The 13,437-nt window shown below is 34.4% G+C and overlaps 1 protein-coding gene and 1 long non-coding RNA gene across 2 annotated transcripts; both read right to left on the bottom strand.

Moving 5' to 3' along the window:
* Nucleotides 1-7,136: 7,136 nt before the first annotated feature.
* LOC149236590 (uncharacterized) lies at nucleotides 7,137-7,509 on the bottom strand. The gene is made up of 2 exons (XR_016268412.1): nucleotides 7,433-7,509; nucleotides 7,137-7,182 (listed from the first exon to the last, which is right to left on the bottom strand). It is a non-coding gene; the product is annotated as an uncharacterized LOC149236590 (long non-coding RNA).
* An 856-nt stretch (nucleotides 7,510-8,365) lies between these two features.
* LOC149236589 (DEAD-box ATP-dependent RNA helicase 20-like) lies at nucleotides 8,366-9,461 on the bottom strand. Its single transcript, XM_089461581.1, has 3 exons — nucleotides 9,360-9,461; nucleotides 9,030-9,256; nucleotides 8,366-8,635 (listed from the first exon to the last, which is right to left on the bottom strand). Exons 2-3 carry the CDS (start codon nucleotides 9,229-9,231, stop codon nucleotides 8,478-8,480), a joined length of 360 nt encoding a protein of 119 aa, XP_089317707.1. The 5' UTR covers nucleotides 9,232-9,256; nucleotides 9,360-9,461; the 3' UTR covers nucleotides 8,366-8,477.
* Nucleotides 9,462-13,437: the final 3,976 nt, after the last annotated feature.

The following is a 13,437-nucleotide window of genomic DNA, read 5'->3' as shown; positions in this document are numbered from 1 at the left end:
GTAGGTTGTCCATTTCTAAATATGGTTTCCAAAATTTTAATTATTAGGTAGATGGTAGGATTTAATTTCCATATAATATTGTAGCATGTTCTTAATAGTAGTCATAAATCCAAGATTAAGACTTATATCAAAAGTAGTTATTCCCTTTGTACCCTTTTATCTAAATTGATTAATTAAAAAGATATCCTATGAACAAGCTATATGAAATGAGCTATGCTTTTTTGGCATGTGGTATTGATAAGCCATCATATTGTAAGAAAACATATTTACAAGGTAAAAATCTCCATGCAAAATGGGGTTGAATTTCTATAGTTAAAAATCTTATAACATGTTCTTTTAAATGTATATATATGTTTTAACTCATATATTATTTCTTTTGATATTTAATAAAAACAATAATAAATTTAAAATAAAGTTATAACTTCATTATTTTTTTCAATATCGACATTGTGAGATGTATCAACAAGTAAGTATTTCGATTTTTAAAATGGATTGATGTCTATCGTTGTTTACTAATTTAATTTATATGGCTTTAAGATGATAGAGTATTTGTTTTGGAATAGAATTTCAAAAATTTAATTTAGTCATCAATAATTATGAGATAGATAGTAAGGATTTGACCTCTACAAAATATTATTATTTGTAGTTATACATAAAATATTAAAATTTAATATTCAATAATTATGAGATGGATAGTAAGGATTTGACCTCTACAAAATATTCTTATTTATAGTTATACACATAAAAGATTGAAATTTAAATTAGAAAGCAATTATATATTTTTAATTTTTTAATTAAATTGATTAATTAAAATAAATGTCATATAAACATTAATTATTGTATTTTTGAAATAAATATAAAATTAATCAATAATATTATAATACTGTCTAAAATAATTTTCATAGTAAATAATATATATATATATATATAACGATATTTTTTAAACTTATATGTATTATAAATTTTGGGGCCATTTAATCTTTATAATACCGTGAAAATCCTATATAATTTTATTTTAATAATACTTTTAAACATAACAACTCTTAAGTATACAATTAAGGTAGCGAGTGCTTGTATTGCTTACCATTGTCATTATTTTCACCCATATGAAGCTGCACAGATCGGGTCTTCACAATTGTCACTGTGAGTAACATGTACTTATCTGCTCTCACTTCATAGATCAAGTCTTCATGATGACCATCTCGTCTTCATGGCGGACATAAAGATATTTTTTTACAATGTCGTTCTCACACACTACTACATGTAGGGGGGTTTTAAGACAATATTTAAGAGAATATTTGAGTCAATTGTCTTAACTTAAGACAAATTGAAACTTGTGTATTGTCTTAAATATTGTCTCTAAGCGGGTGTCTCAAAATATAATGTCTCAAAAATTTGCCTCTATAAAGACAATATAGAACACATATTATTATTGTCTCTATAAAGACAATTTGATTTGTCTCTCTAGAGACAATTTCATTTGTGTCTCTTTAGAGACAATTACATTTTTGTTTTTTTAGAGACAATTCCATAATTCAAACTATTGTCTCTCTAGAGACAATATAAAAAATTATTTAAAAAAAATAAATATCCATAATTCAAACTATTGTCTCTCTAGAGACAATAAAAAAAATTATTTAAAAAAAAATAAATGTATATAATTCAAACTATTGTCTCTCTAGAGACAATATAAAAAATTATTAAAAAAAAAAATGTCCATAATTCAAACTATTGTCTCTCTAGAGACAATATAAAAAATTATTTAAAAAAAATAAACTTCCATAATTCAAACTATTGTCTCTCTAGAGAGAGTAAAAAAAATTATTTAAAGAAAAATAAATCTGTTCAAACTATTGTCTCGGATTTGCTCCTGCCAAAAATTATTTAAAAAAAAATAAATCTGCTCAAAATACTTCATGAGAAGCATAATACTTCAGCAATAAAATACCATCGAACCGAGATAAGTTATGGAAGTAAACAGTGTTAATATTCCTTCTCTCAGCAACCAAACCTAAGTGCATTAGAAATTGTGACAACATGTTATGACTTCTTTCTTCAAATTCAGGCATGATGAAGGCAGAATCCTCACTGAAAAAGATTTGAGTTGCATAATCAGGCATGGCTGCAATATCATCACCAGGGTATACAATTAAGTAACCGGCTGCGTAAGGGACATGAACATCATTGACGAGAACAGTCTCCGTATCGGCAACAATGAAAGGTTTCATGTCCTTACGCCTAGCTGGGAGTGCCGTTACATAATTGGGATAATGAGGTTTCCTAACCATAGATTTCACTGCTTGTGGTTCTCCACCCACTATGCCGGAATTAATTAATTCCCTAAGTTGGGAATTAATTTCATCCTCGCTAAGAGTGACCTCCTTGTCCTGCATCCCTGAAATATACAAGCGAAGGAATAACCCTGAGATAACTTCCTTTTCATAATCCTCGGCAGCTTTCATTACCACTTTCATGATCATGTTAAAGACATCCATGTTTGGAACAACATTCCCATGAGAATCATTTAAAGAAATAGCTGTTTTAGTGACGGTAAATGAAAGATCCCCTGTAGGGACTTTAATCACATAACCAATGGTAAATTTCCCATATGCAAAACCGGTATTATAAGCGTACTTAATCAACAGTCGCATGACAGCCAATGAAATAACTTCAAAGTCAGCGCATCGCAGATATGGTGATCTAAACTTGAGTTCCACTATCCTCAATCCATCATATGCATCCTTGCAGTGTTCACTCTCAATGATACTGTTTAAACGTAGAAGATACTCTTCGAATAATAAAACTGTAAAATCTGTCATGTTATTTCCAGTCATTTTAGTAGTGAACACTGTAGTTGCAATGCTCCTGCCAATCTATCTGTGTATCCATCTCTATCTACCTATCCATCCATCCATCCATTCAACTATATGCATGTCTGGATATACATATGTAAGCCTGCAGATCTATGTTTTATAGTGTGTGCTCTCCTAAAATTTGGGATATGCGTGCACATTGCATTTATAGGGTGTGCCTTGGGAAGTATGTATCTATTTTGACTTTTTCTCTATCTCATTTGCAAGGAGAAAAGATATATCGAACTGGTTAACATTAAATAACAAGGACTTGACAATTACTGTACAATAAATAAACCATGCTCATCCTGATTCAGGGACCAAATAAATTCCCTGGTCCATTAAATCAGAGAATCATACACCAGAGAAAATTTAGGAAAACAAAAATATTTGATAATACAAAAAATTACAAGCTACACAGGCAGCATCCTCAAAACTGCCAATGCTCTAGTTGCACCTCTGCTTCAGTTAGGTCTTTCTGGGCTTTCTTCCTACAATAAAATATTGGGCAGTCACGCCTGCAATAAGGATAGGACATCAATGTAAGTATAAAAGAGATAGTAATTGTAAAAATTTAAAAAAACATCCTATTAATTAAAAACAAATGCATGATCACACAAATGTTACAAAATACATCCATAATGTAAATTTAAATCATGTTATGAAAATGTAATACTTGAAATATAGCATTCAAAAACCTTGTGCAAAGAACATCTTGGTGCAAAGAGCCTTGGCACCACTGACATTGTGTCCATAGTTTACCAAAGAGCATTTTTAATTCCCTCACTGACATTGATCAAATATTAGTGTCATATGATAGACAATCTAGGTTAGAATAATAGACACAAGGCCTACTTTAAATTCTCCAAATAAAGAGTAATGGTATTAGAATACCAGCTTACCATTTGCAACTGTTTTCTTATACAATTCTGCTTCTCTTCCTTTGCAATGTGAACAAAGTGTCTGATCTTCTTTGCTGCAATGGCAACATGAAATCAGGTAACATCATGAATTTCAGTATGAAGCAATCTAACCAGACATTCTTATTATAAGAAAACTAGACAGCTTATTACAAGGAGAGCAGGCATGGAATCATGCAACCTCGTAGATTTTTCCACATCAAAAAGATGAACCCTAGTAGCTTTCTAAAGCGCCAAACTGAAATAATAGTTACTCTCAATTGTGCACTACTATAAGCAAGGAAACCACATGCAGGACACCCTCTACTTGTATTAACTAAATGCCTGATAGGTGTTCTACAACCAATACAACTGAGTTGTTTCTTGGCAAATTTCATAATTCCACTATTTGAAGGAGTTGATATGGAAACTGCTTGTGTGTGACTACCATGAAGAAGCTCCTTTCTTTAATTCTTCAAAATGGGCTCAAATATTCTCAACAACGGCTACAGAGCAAAAACAAGCACTAATAAAAAACACTTAGCTGGAAAGAATTACTATCTATCAAGATATATTTGAAACACTGGTGAAATTTTCAAAAAGAGCATAAACTGTAAGTGATGATGCTTTGGTCTTTCACCTTGCTCAGTTGATTCTCTAGATAATATTGTGGATCAATAGGGATGTTATTCTCCAGTACGTAAATTGGATCCTCAGATTTCTCATATGCCTGAGCCCAAGTAAACACATTAGTCATTATATCCATAATCCCTCTGTAAATTATGCCTCCAAATAAAACATAACAAAATAATTAAAATAACCATTTTTTAGTACAATATCGAGACTTATGCTGAGCACAGAAGGGGTTGATTATTACCTTGGCACCTTTTGCAGCCTTTATGATGACATATGGAACACGGTCACCCAGTTGGAGCAGTTGCAACATCCCTCTATAAACCAAGGGCAACTTGGCTTTAAAACACGCCATCAATTTAAAAAATCCAACAATGGACTCATTGTCAATAAAAAGCAAAATATTACAAGAGTCTTTAGATGCACTACAATAATAAAAATAGAGAGATAGGATTGAAATGGAACCAGAAGGCATTGCACCATTCATTATACTTGTTCTGAGAAGTTATTTCCAGTATTTACCTTCCGCATGCGCTCATCTAGTTCCACGTGTGCTGCCTTGACTGCATAGTCATCTCCAGTCTTTGTCAGACCCTGACTCAACAAAGAGATTGTTAGCACAGGCAAACAACAATGCCCTTAAGAATATGCTGATAGCCTTGATAAAGGATATGACCTGCAAACATCTGTTTCTGTCGCAGCTAAACAGTAATCAATTTTTCTCAGGATGAGATTAAAAATGCAGATATATTATATATTGTCATGTTTTGATTCTCTTCAATTGTATAAGAGCCTCCCTTGACACTTCTTCCTCCCATTGCTAGCAGTAAATATTGACTGAATCCCTTCCAAGTACAGAATGTAGGGAGACATTTTGATGACGTAGGTGATTGTTGTACGGGGGATCTGTTAGATATCACTGAACTAGTGAAACATTGCGTGAAAATATCACCAACCCCCACCCCTGGATTTGTCATCAACTGTTTTCTACAAATCAGCAAATGTAAAATTGATTCTCCAGAAGTTAATTTATCCAAGCAGATTGTTTGTGTACTTAAAAGGCACATTGTATCCAAAAAACATGAAAGAAGAGAAGCATACCCGGCACCAAATCTAGCAACTTCACCTGCATCAATAGTTACAAAGACATTAGTTTATAATATGTCATTTTATGAAGTCCATGTTTGGACAATTTTGATGTCTAATTGCAATTTTCCACAAAGTCATGAAACCTGTCCAATTTAAGTAGAAAAAGAGTAAAAATTGGTAATTTGAACCAGATTTGGTATTGAAATAGATTGCTGAGAATCATTTTAAGTAAACTCACCATAGAATTGAATAAAAGCAGATGGAATAAAAAATGGGATCACCATCAGAGCAATCCACATAAGGCTCTTCAAGGGCCACCATCCTGAATGCCACGAGTCATGACATTCATGCAACTTCATAGTTCCAACTCTTGTAAGAAACATAGTGAAATAAAATATCTGAGGTGATGTTAAGGTAAACAGTTCAGACTCCAGAGGCCTATCGCTATGGTCCAATACTGTTGGGGAAAATAACGTGCTTGACATCGCACGAAGTGCCCGAGACGCATGTGCCACATATAGTTAAATGGCATCGATAGGTGGATATGATTTTATGTAAGTTATGTTGCCATGGTTATGCATTTGAAAATTGCCAAGGCCACTTGCATTTTAAAGCCCCCAGAAATAATCTGGTTTGTAACCAATGGGTGGTTAGTTCTGCATGAAAATTCAGACCTTGATACTGATCCGGATTTACCTTCTGTGAAAGACATGATCCCACTTTAAACTTAAAAAGCTCATGACACGAAATTAGAATCCGATATCCAACGTGTTTAAAAGCCAAACAACTTGTAAGGCATATAAATTTTAAAATTGGATACAAAGCGGCCCAGGCTTACTCGAAGCACACCTTCTGTACCTAAGCAGTCATGACCTCCTTGACAGCCTTTCAAATCTGTAAAAACAAAGACCTCAAATTCATATATATATAACGAAGAAAACGGCATACAATGTAAATTAGGTTCATTTTCCAAAGCCAAATGTAATTACATGTATATCAAAAGAATAATAATCTAAATGGATGCAGATAAGTTAAAGAGCTATTTGAAAAATTCACGATTTTATGAGAATTCAAGTAAAGTTAAAAGTTGTAAAATCATGTGAAATGTCCCGAAGTAGGTATATAGTATATATTTCTAACACTTGAAACCAGGAATATGTAATAAGTGACTTGCTCACAATGTAAATCTCCTCTTCCCCCTTATCATATTTTCTCCATTTCAAAAGTAACAAATGGTCAAACAAATTTGGTCATAAACATGCAGAAGGATTCATTGTTCTCACCTTAGTTATCACCAAAAGTGACAAATCCATTCTGTTCATTAACAAGTAAGAAATAGTGTTCTTGACATGCTGCACTGCACAAGGTATGTCACGATCAATGAGTATTTTGTGAAGGCACTCTGTAACCAAGTTCTTCACCAACAGGCAATTGTCCCTTCGCACTGTTTCAATGCATGTTGATATGGAATATTTAAAAGATCAGGAATATTTAATAATTAAGAAGGCATCAAATAATTTATTTTTCTAAGAGAATTTTGAGCCTTCACAAACACTAAGGCCTGTCTTTGAAACAAAAAGATCAGGTTTGTCACCTTTAGTATCCATTTTGTCATAAGCATCTGGCTTTGTCCACAACAACCCAGCATATCTTTTCTTGCTGATCAACAAGTATGGGTAGTATATTTTTTCAAATTCTAGTTTAATAGGCTGCATAAAAGCATATGTTAAATAATGCACTGATTAGATGCCAAAGGTGCACCAAACAGATGCAGATAAGCCACAGAAAAGCATAACTGATCATCTTGTCCTGTGCATATTTACAAAGATCTCATGGAAGTGGAATGTCAAAAGAAGATTAGTTTTAAAAAGAAAGGTGATATTAAAACATTCATCCCTACAAAAACATCATTAACAACTCTAGAGGCTTCACGGATATTTAAAATTCTTGACACTGTACCTTTGTAAATGTACCACTAATATAATCTGAGGCTTCCCTCCCTAGCGTCATGGCCTCTTCTATATTTGGTACACCAGACTGTATCATAACTGAATCTGTATTTAGATATACAACCTAGATTCAAATATAAAAATATAATATCAAGCTTTACAATAGAAATCTTGGTTAGGATCAGATCACCCATTATGATTTCAAGAACTTGGACTATCACCAATACAACAAGTGTACTTCTTGTCATTACTGATCCAGTTCAAAGGTTACAAATGCCTTTAGTTGCTAAATAATAGCCTACCTCAGCATTGTATTGGTAACCACCAACTATTGTGAACCTTTCTTCAACTAGCCCCTTTGTATGCTCTATCATTTGACGGCCTGACAGGTGGAAAACAATTGAGATGATTAATGATATGAAATTTTAAAACAATACGTAAAATTGATATTGTCTAATGGAACAAAGAATGTGTCAAAAGATCAAACTGGACTTGTAATCAAAATATAATAAGAGGGCCTAAGCATATCATCTTAGTTGTACAAGTACACATGACTAATTAATGAAATTCAAGAACTCGATCTTGTTTGTACAAGATTGTCAATTACAGTTCATACCCAAAATATTATGCTAGGAGGAAGAAATGAATTACATGGATATAATTGATGCCCAAAAATAATCAATGTGAATGGCTGATACATGCATATATATAATAAGAGAGTACTGCAAGCATCTCTATCTTGTAAGTAAAAGAAGCACCAATAACGATCACCAGATGGAAAATAGGTCATCTCTCTCTACTACTAAGAAGAAAAATGTTATATTTGGCAATAGATGTAGTATATTCTATCCTTGCACCCAACATAAGAATATACCTGATGCATAAATGAACTCTCAGACTACAGGCCTGATTTAATAGTATTGGCTTTCTATGTTTCCCAAGTAGATCCAATTGGGTGATATAGGTATGGCCCTAATGAAATGTCCATATGCAAGACAAAAGCATAGAACAATAACCATGAAATAAGAAACCATGCTTCAATAATGCAATTCCTATTACATAGTCCAAGAAAGGCTTGCCATCTGACAGTAGACTACAGCAAAATCTGCCACGTACGGGAGAAAGGTCACATGCTGCAAAAGCCAATCAGGTTGCACTAGAAAGCCAGCTCCATAAATTTGGACCAGAGCAATGGCGGCGGCAACGAGGTTCCCTGCCATCAAACATAGGAGTTGTATTCAACCGCCGCCAAGCTACAATCCATGCTTCGGAATAACCACTAGCAGCCCAGAATCCCCAACTTGAAAAAATCAACCCCCTAAATTTCAATCAATGCATTATTTCTGCACCCCTCCACCCAACTTGTAACGATCAACCCACTGAAAATATCAAATAATTTCAGTTCTAATCCCCAATAACATGTCAATTCAGCTCCTGGAGCTAAAGGCAAGAAGTTTGGAATCTACATAGTTGATCCTATAATCAACCTCCTCTATTCTAAAAAATAAAGAGATGAACCGTGAATAGGTAATAAAAAACAACCTTGTAAACATTCTGGTGTACAAAAAGTGAACTTTCGATTCTTTAATACATCAATTTCTACATACCCAAGCCTCGTGCAGCAACATCGGTAGCAGTCATAATAGGGCTCTTTCCAGCCTTAAATTCTGATAAGATCCAGTCTCTCTCAGCTTGGCTTTTATCTCCATGAATTGATAGTGCTGGCCATCCATCCATACGAAGTTTCCTAGTAACTTGGTCACAACCTTTTTTAGTTTCCAAAAAGATAAGCAAGCGGCTACCATCCATGATCTCCTCTAAGAGATGTATTAACCTGAAAGAGAAATGTCTTAATTCATGGGTGCATTTGCACAGCTAAAAAGCAAAACGATAGTCAGTATATACTATAAACAACACCTAGGAAGGATAAACTGCACCTTGTATACTTCTCATGTTCAGAAACAATCTCCACAATTTGCTCAATAGCATGGTTTGCCTTGAGTTCTTGTGAGCCAATTATTACCTAGAAAGACATAAAAATTCATACAGCTTTAGCAGAAATTGGAAAACCTCCAATAGACTCCAATAATAATAAAGTTGCAAAAATAACAGAGACCATCACTTGCCACCCAAGAAAAGCAGAGCTCAGTTTTATTACATGCAGACTTGTAGAAAAGAAACCGGAGTTGACCATGGAGTTTCGGAAGAATCTTCAATATTCCCAGATCTAGAGTATATTCCCAGATCTAGAGTGAGACTCTTTAACTTTTTCTTGTAAACCCTTCATCAAATAGTTGGTTTCTGGATGGGTATTAGTAGCTATCATGGTCTTAATTCCTATAACAACCCTCTTGATTCCTATAAAAACCCATTTCGACTTCAATTATTCTTTTATCATTCACTTCATTTGGGCATTTCTAGACAATCCCAACTTCGTTATAAACAACAAAGAGGATGTGTAACTACTGGTTATAGTTTAAGAGTGACTTATCCCAACTTCGTTATAAACAACAAAGAGGATGTGTAACTACTGGTTATAGTTTAAGAGTGACTTAACCATGTAAATTGATTGGATTCACTTACCGTAAATAATAGCATTTGTTCAAAGAAACACCATGTAAATTGATTGGATTCACTTACCATAAATAATAGCATTGGTTCAAACCTGTTACATAACTGAAAGCTTGTACGTAGAGTATAAGACTAGCCAGCTTGATAACACTAATTGAATACACACAATATGCTAATTATACTATCACTAATTGAATAGACGCACGCCTTGTTTCCTGGAATTTTATAACTGCTATTCTTATTATCTGATACACATCCCATTTTGAGAATAGTTTCCCACTCCATTTAAGGTGACAATGGGGTAAGATATGTGCAAAATAATGTATATCAATGCAGAATGGAGGAAAAGCAACCAAAGGAGAGGCTAGATAAAACAGAATCAAGCAGATAACTAGACTACACAAAACATGGATTAGGATTTAACGCGAACAACTTGAACATGGATGGATGCTACAGTACAACATATCACAAACCTCTAAAATCATACAAAGTTTCTCATAAAAATGGACCATAAGAGGACCTTAATTCTTATTGTGCAACTAAAGACCAATCTTCCAAAACCTGAATTACAACATTAAATACACTATTGGCCCGTGTGATCAGAGGTACACTTAATAGAATAATTCAATAATCAGAGCTTTTTGAAATTTAAAGAACTCACTATTAAACTATAAGTAGTGTGTAACAAAAGAGTGGACAGTCGTGTTGCCGTTATTTTCCTTTTCCCAAAGGCTTTATTTACCTTCAGGAAGGACAAGTTGAAAAAGAAAATTTAGTAGCAAATACATAAGTCAGAAACTATGTGCGCACTATGCAAAACTTCTGTACAAGCATGAAGGCAAACAAGGGTCTCCTCGAGATATTCACTATTGGAATTGCTGGTGTACACCTGTCCTCATTTCACTCGGGATTACAAACTGACTGGCTTAAATTCATGTAATTTGGGGTACACCGCCAAAAACCATGAGAATAGACATCCAGTTACTGCAACATGTGGATGTAGGAATCGTGCCTTCCATAATAATGCAAAGCTAAAATTATCACAGAAAGCCCTAGAAGGCCTCTGCAGTTAAAGTGATTGAACAGACTGGTTGATTTCAGCTCCCTTCTTGTGCTTCAGTACAGGCTATAAACATATCAGAACTTTGAAAACAAAGAACAAAAAGGTCATACAAGACTGATCCATCTTTTACAGCTAAACAACTTAGTTGAATTTGCATAGCTCATACAAAACATGAAAGTGTGGAGATCTGTTAAGATGCAAAACCTTTCATCACTACATTAAAAAAATTCTTCTAATGCATGATGCATCTAATGCAGAATGAGACAGTGAAGAGATTAATTCAATTAAAACTAAAGATTGTGGCATTGAACGTGGAGCTTGACTAGATAGAACAAGAAGATCAAACATTTAGAATAAACACAAAAAAAATATTAAGCAAATATGGATTGTCCTTATGATGTCAAAAGGAATACCAAGAAGCTCCTAATTGTAGGGAAAAATATCAAGTTGCAGTTGATAATATCATAAAGGTCAGTACCTGGCAATGCTAAAAGAGCCATTACTCCAGCTCCTCATTGGGGGGCAAGATAGGCAATGACAATTCATAGCATCAGAAATGTCAGCAGTTGGTAATACAATAAGAAAAATGGTCATGTCCCAAGCTCCCCTCCTTGGTGCTTTCTCCCATCTCAAGTCAATAAAACCACATATATTGATAATAGATAGAGAGGCAAGCCCCAAGCATTAGCTCAATTGGTTGAAATATACACCCAAGGCATGTTGTTGACAAAAAGGCCATAGGTCACAGGTTTAAACCCAGTCAAGTCCCTTGGTTACCAGCCACTATTGTGTTTAGTGATTGAACCACCCTCCATCTAGATATTCTAAACAAGGGTGGTGGTTCCCACAAGGTTTTTCTTGGAAAGCCTTCTAGAGGCAATGTTCTTCTCTCTTAAAACCATGTTGTTAGAGGCAGAGCAGAAAGCTGCTAAGGAGGAACACAGTCCTTCCTTCAGCAGAGCAAGGCTCCACAGTTCCACTTTACGAGACTTAGTCCAGTAAACAGAATAGAACTTTGGACAATGCTCTTCATATCTGCCACCAGCAGAACAAACTTTGTACAGTGGAGATGTAGACCCTTAAGTTCAAAAAACTTGAAATACATGTCATCAGTCAATTTAAATGGGCCTGTGTTAGTGGCCCAAATTGTCTGAGAAGTCTGAGATCTCCACACTGATTGTTGAGGTTGTTGAAATTTTTGGCCAACAAGATGAAGTCATCTGCATCAATTTGAATGATGACCATCCTTGCAAGGTCGACTCCACCTCAGTCTTCCTCTACAAGGCATTGCCCTAGTTAGTAAATATATATTCCAAACAGGGTTTGGGCACCCCCATTTGACCCCTATGTTACAAGTAATTTTTTTCTTCCCATCCCTTGCAAGTTTTAATTCTGCCCGTTACTCTCCCATATATTCTAGCTGTTGGAGATCTGAGGCCTATGGGTGTGCTTAATTTTTCCATGAGTTAATTTTGGGAACTGTGCCAAAGGCAATTTCAAAGTCCCAAAACAGCATATATAAGGTCTCCTCTAACTGCTGATTAATTTTTCTTTTCTAAAATTGAAACATATAAATTTATAATTTATTAGCACACATGGATCTGATCATAGAAATTTTTTCAGTCAGCTGGGTTTATGTATATCAAACTATAATTGAAGACAATATGAAAAAATTATCACTGCTTAAAAGAAAACATATAAAGGACACACTAAAATACAACAAGGTAAAAATGATTACGATGGCCATAATAGCTATCAAATGGTAGAAAGTGAAAAAGAATTGTCTGGGTCATTTAGATCATAATACTTGTATGATAATAGAGATGGACGTGTAGTAGAGACTATACAAATAGATGGAGAGAACAACATTCAGCCTCAAAGGTTATCAAAATCTGTTGAACTATCTGTCCAAGGTAGCTTTCCTAGGGGAAGACTTAGGTAACAAATTCAAATCAAATCTAGTGCCTTGTGGTTACCAGCCACTATAGTGGCTGGTGATTGAACCACTCTCCAGAAGGATACTCAGCAAAGGGATAGGATCCCACAAGGATTTCCACGAAAAATAAAGGTGCCAGGGATAGCTATAAACATAATAATTAAAAACAAAATAGAAAATTTAAACTAGAGGTGAACAAAATTAAAATTTATCATCACAATTTATAAAAGTGATTGTATCATAAAGATACAAAGTAAACAGTGGTATCAATACTTTGAGGGCACATTATAAAGTCCGCCAGACTGATCACTAATAATATGTGACAACATTTCGGTATGGGCATAAGCAGAGAAAAATGGATATGTATACCCAGGAGCCATGGAGCCAAAATGGAAATGTCCCATCGAAGGTACACCAAAATGCATACCTGGAGTACATTCTACTG

The sequence above is a fragment of the Pinus tabuliformis genome, chromosome 8 (genome assembly GCF_031772625.1).
Source record: "Pinus tabuliformis cultivar Carrire ecotype Pingquan chromosome 8, CPIR1, whole genome shotgun sequence".
Classification (NCBI taxonomy): Eukaryota; Viridiplantae; Streptophyta; class Pinopsida; order Pinales; family Pinaceae; genus Pinus; species Pinus tabuliformis.
The sequence above is the reverse complement of the archived record's forward strand: the minus strand, read 5'-3'. Positions and strand labels throughout refer to the sequence as shown.

Excerpts from the sequence above, each read along its gene's own strand:
- LOC149236589 (XM_089461581.1), bottom strand. The coding sequence starts at position 9,231 with ATGGATGGTAGCCGCTTGCTTATCTTTTTGGAAACTAAAAAAGGTTGT. Across the intron at positions 8,636-9,029 it reads TGTTGCTGCACGAGGCTTGG|GGAACCTCGTTGCCGCCGCC; the intron begins GTATGTAGAAAT and ends GTTTGATGGCAG.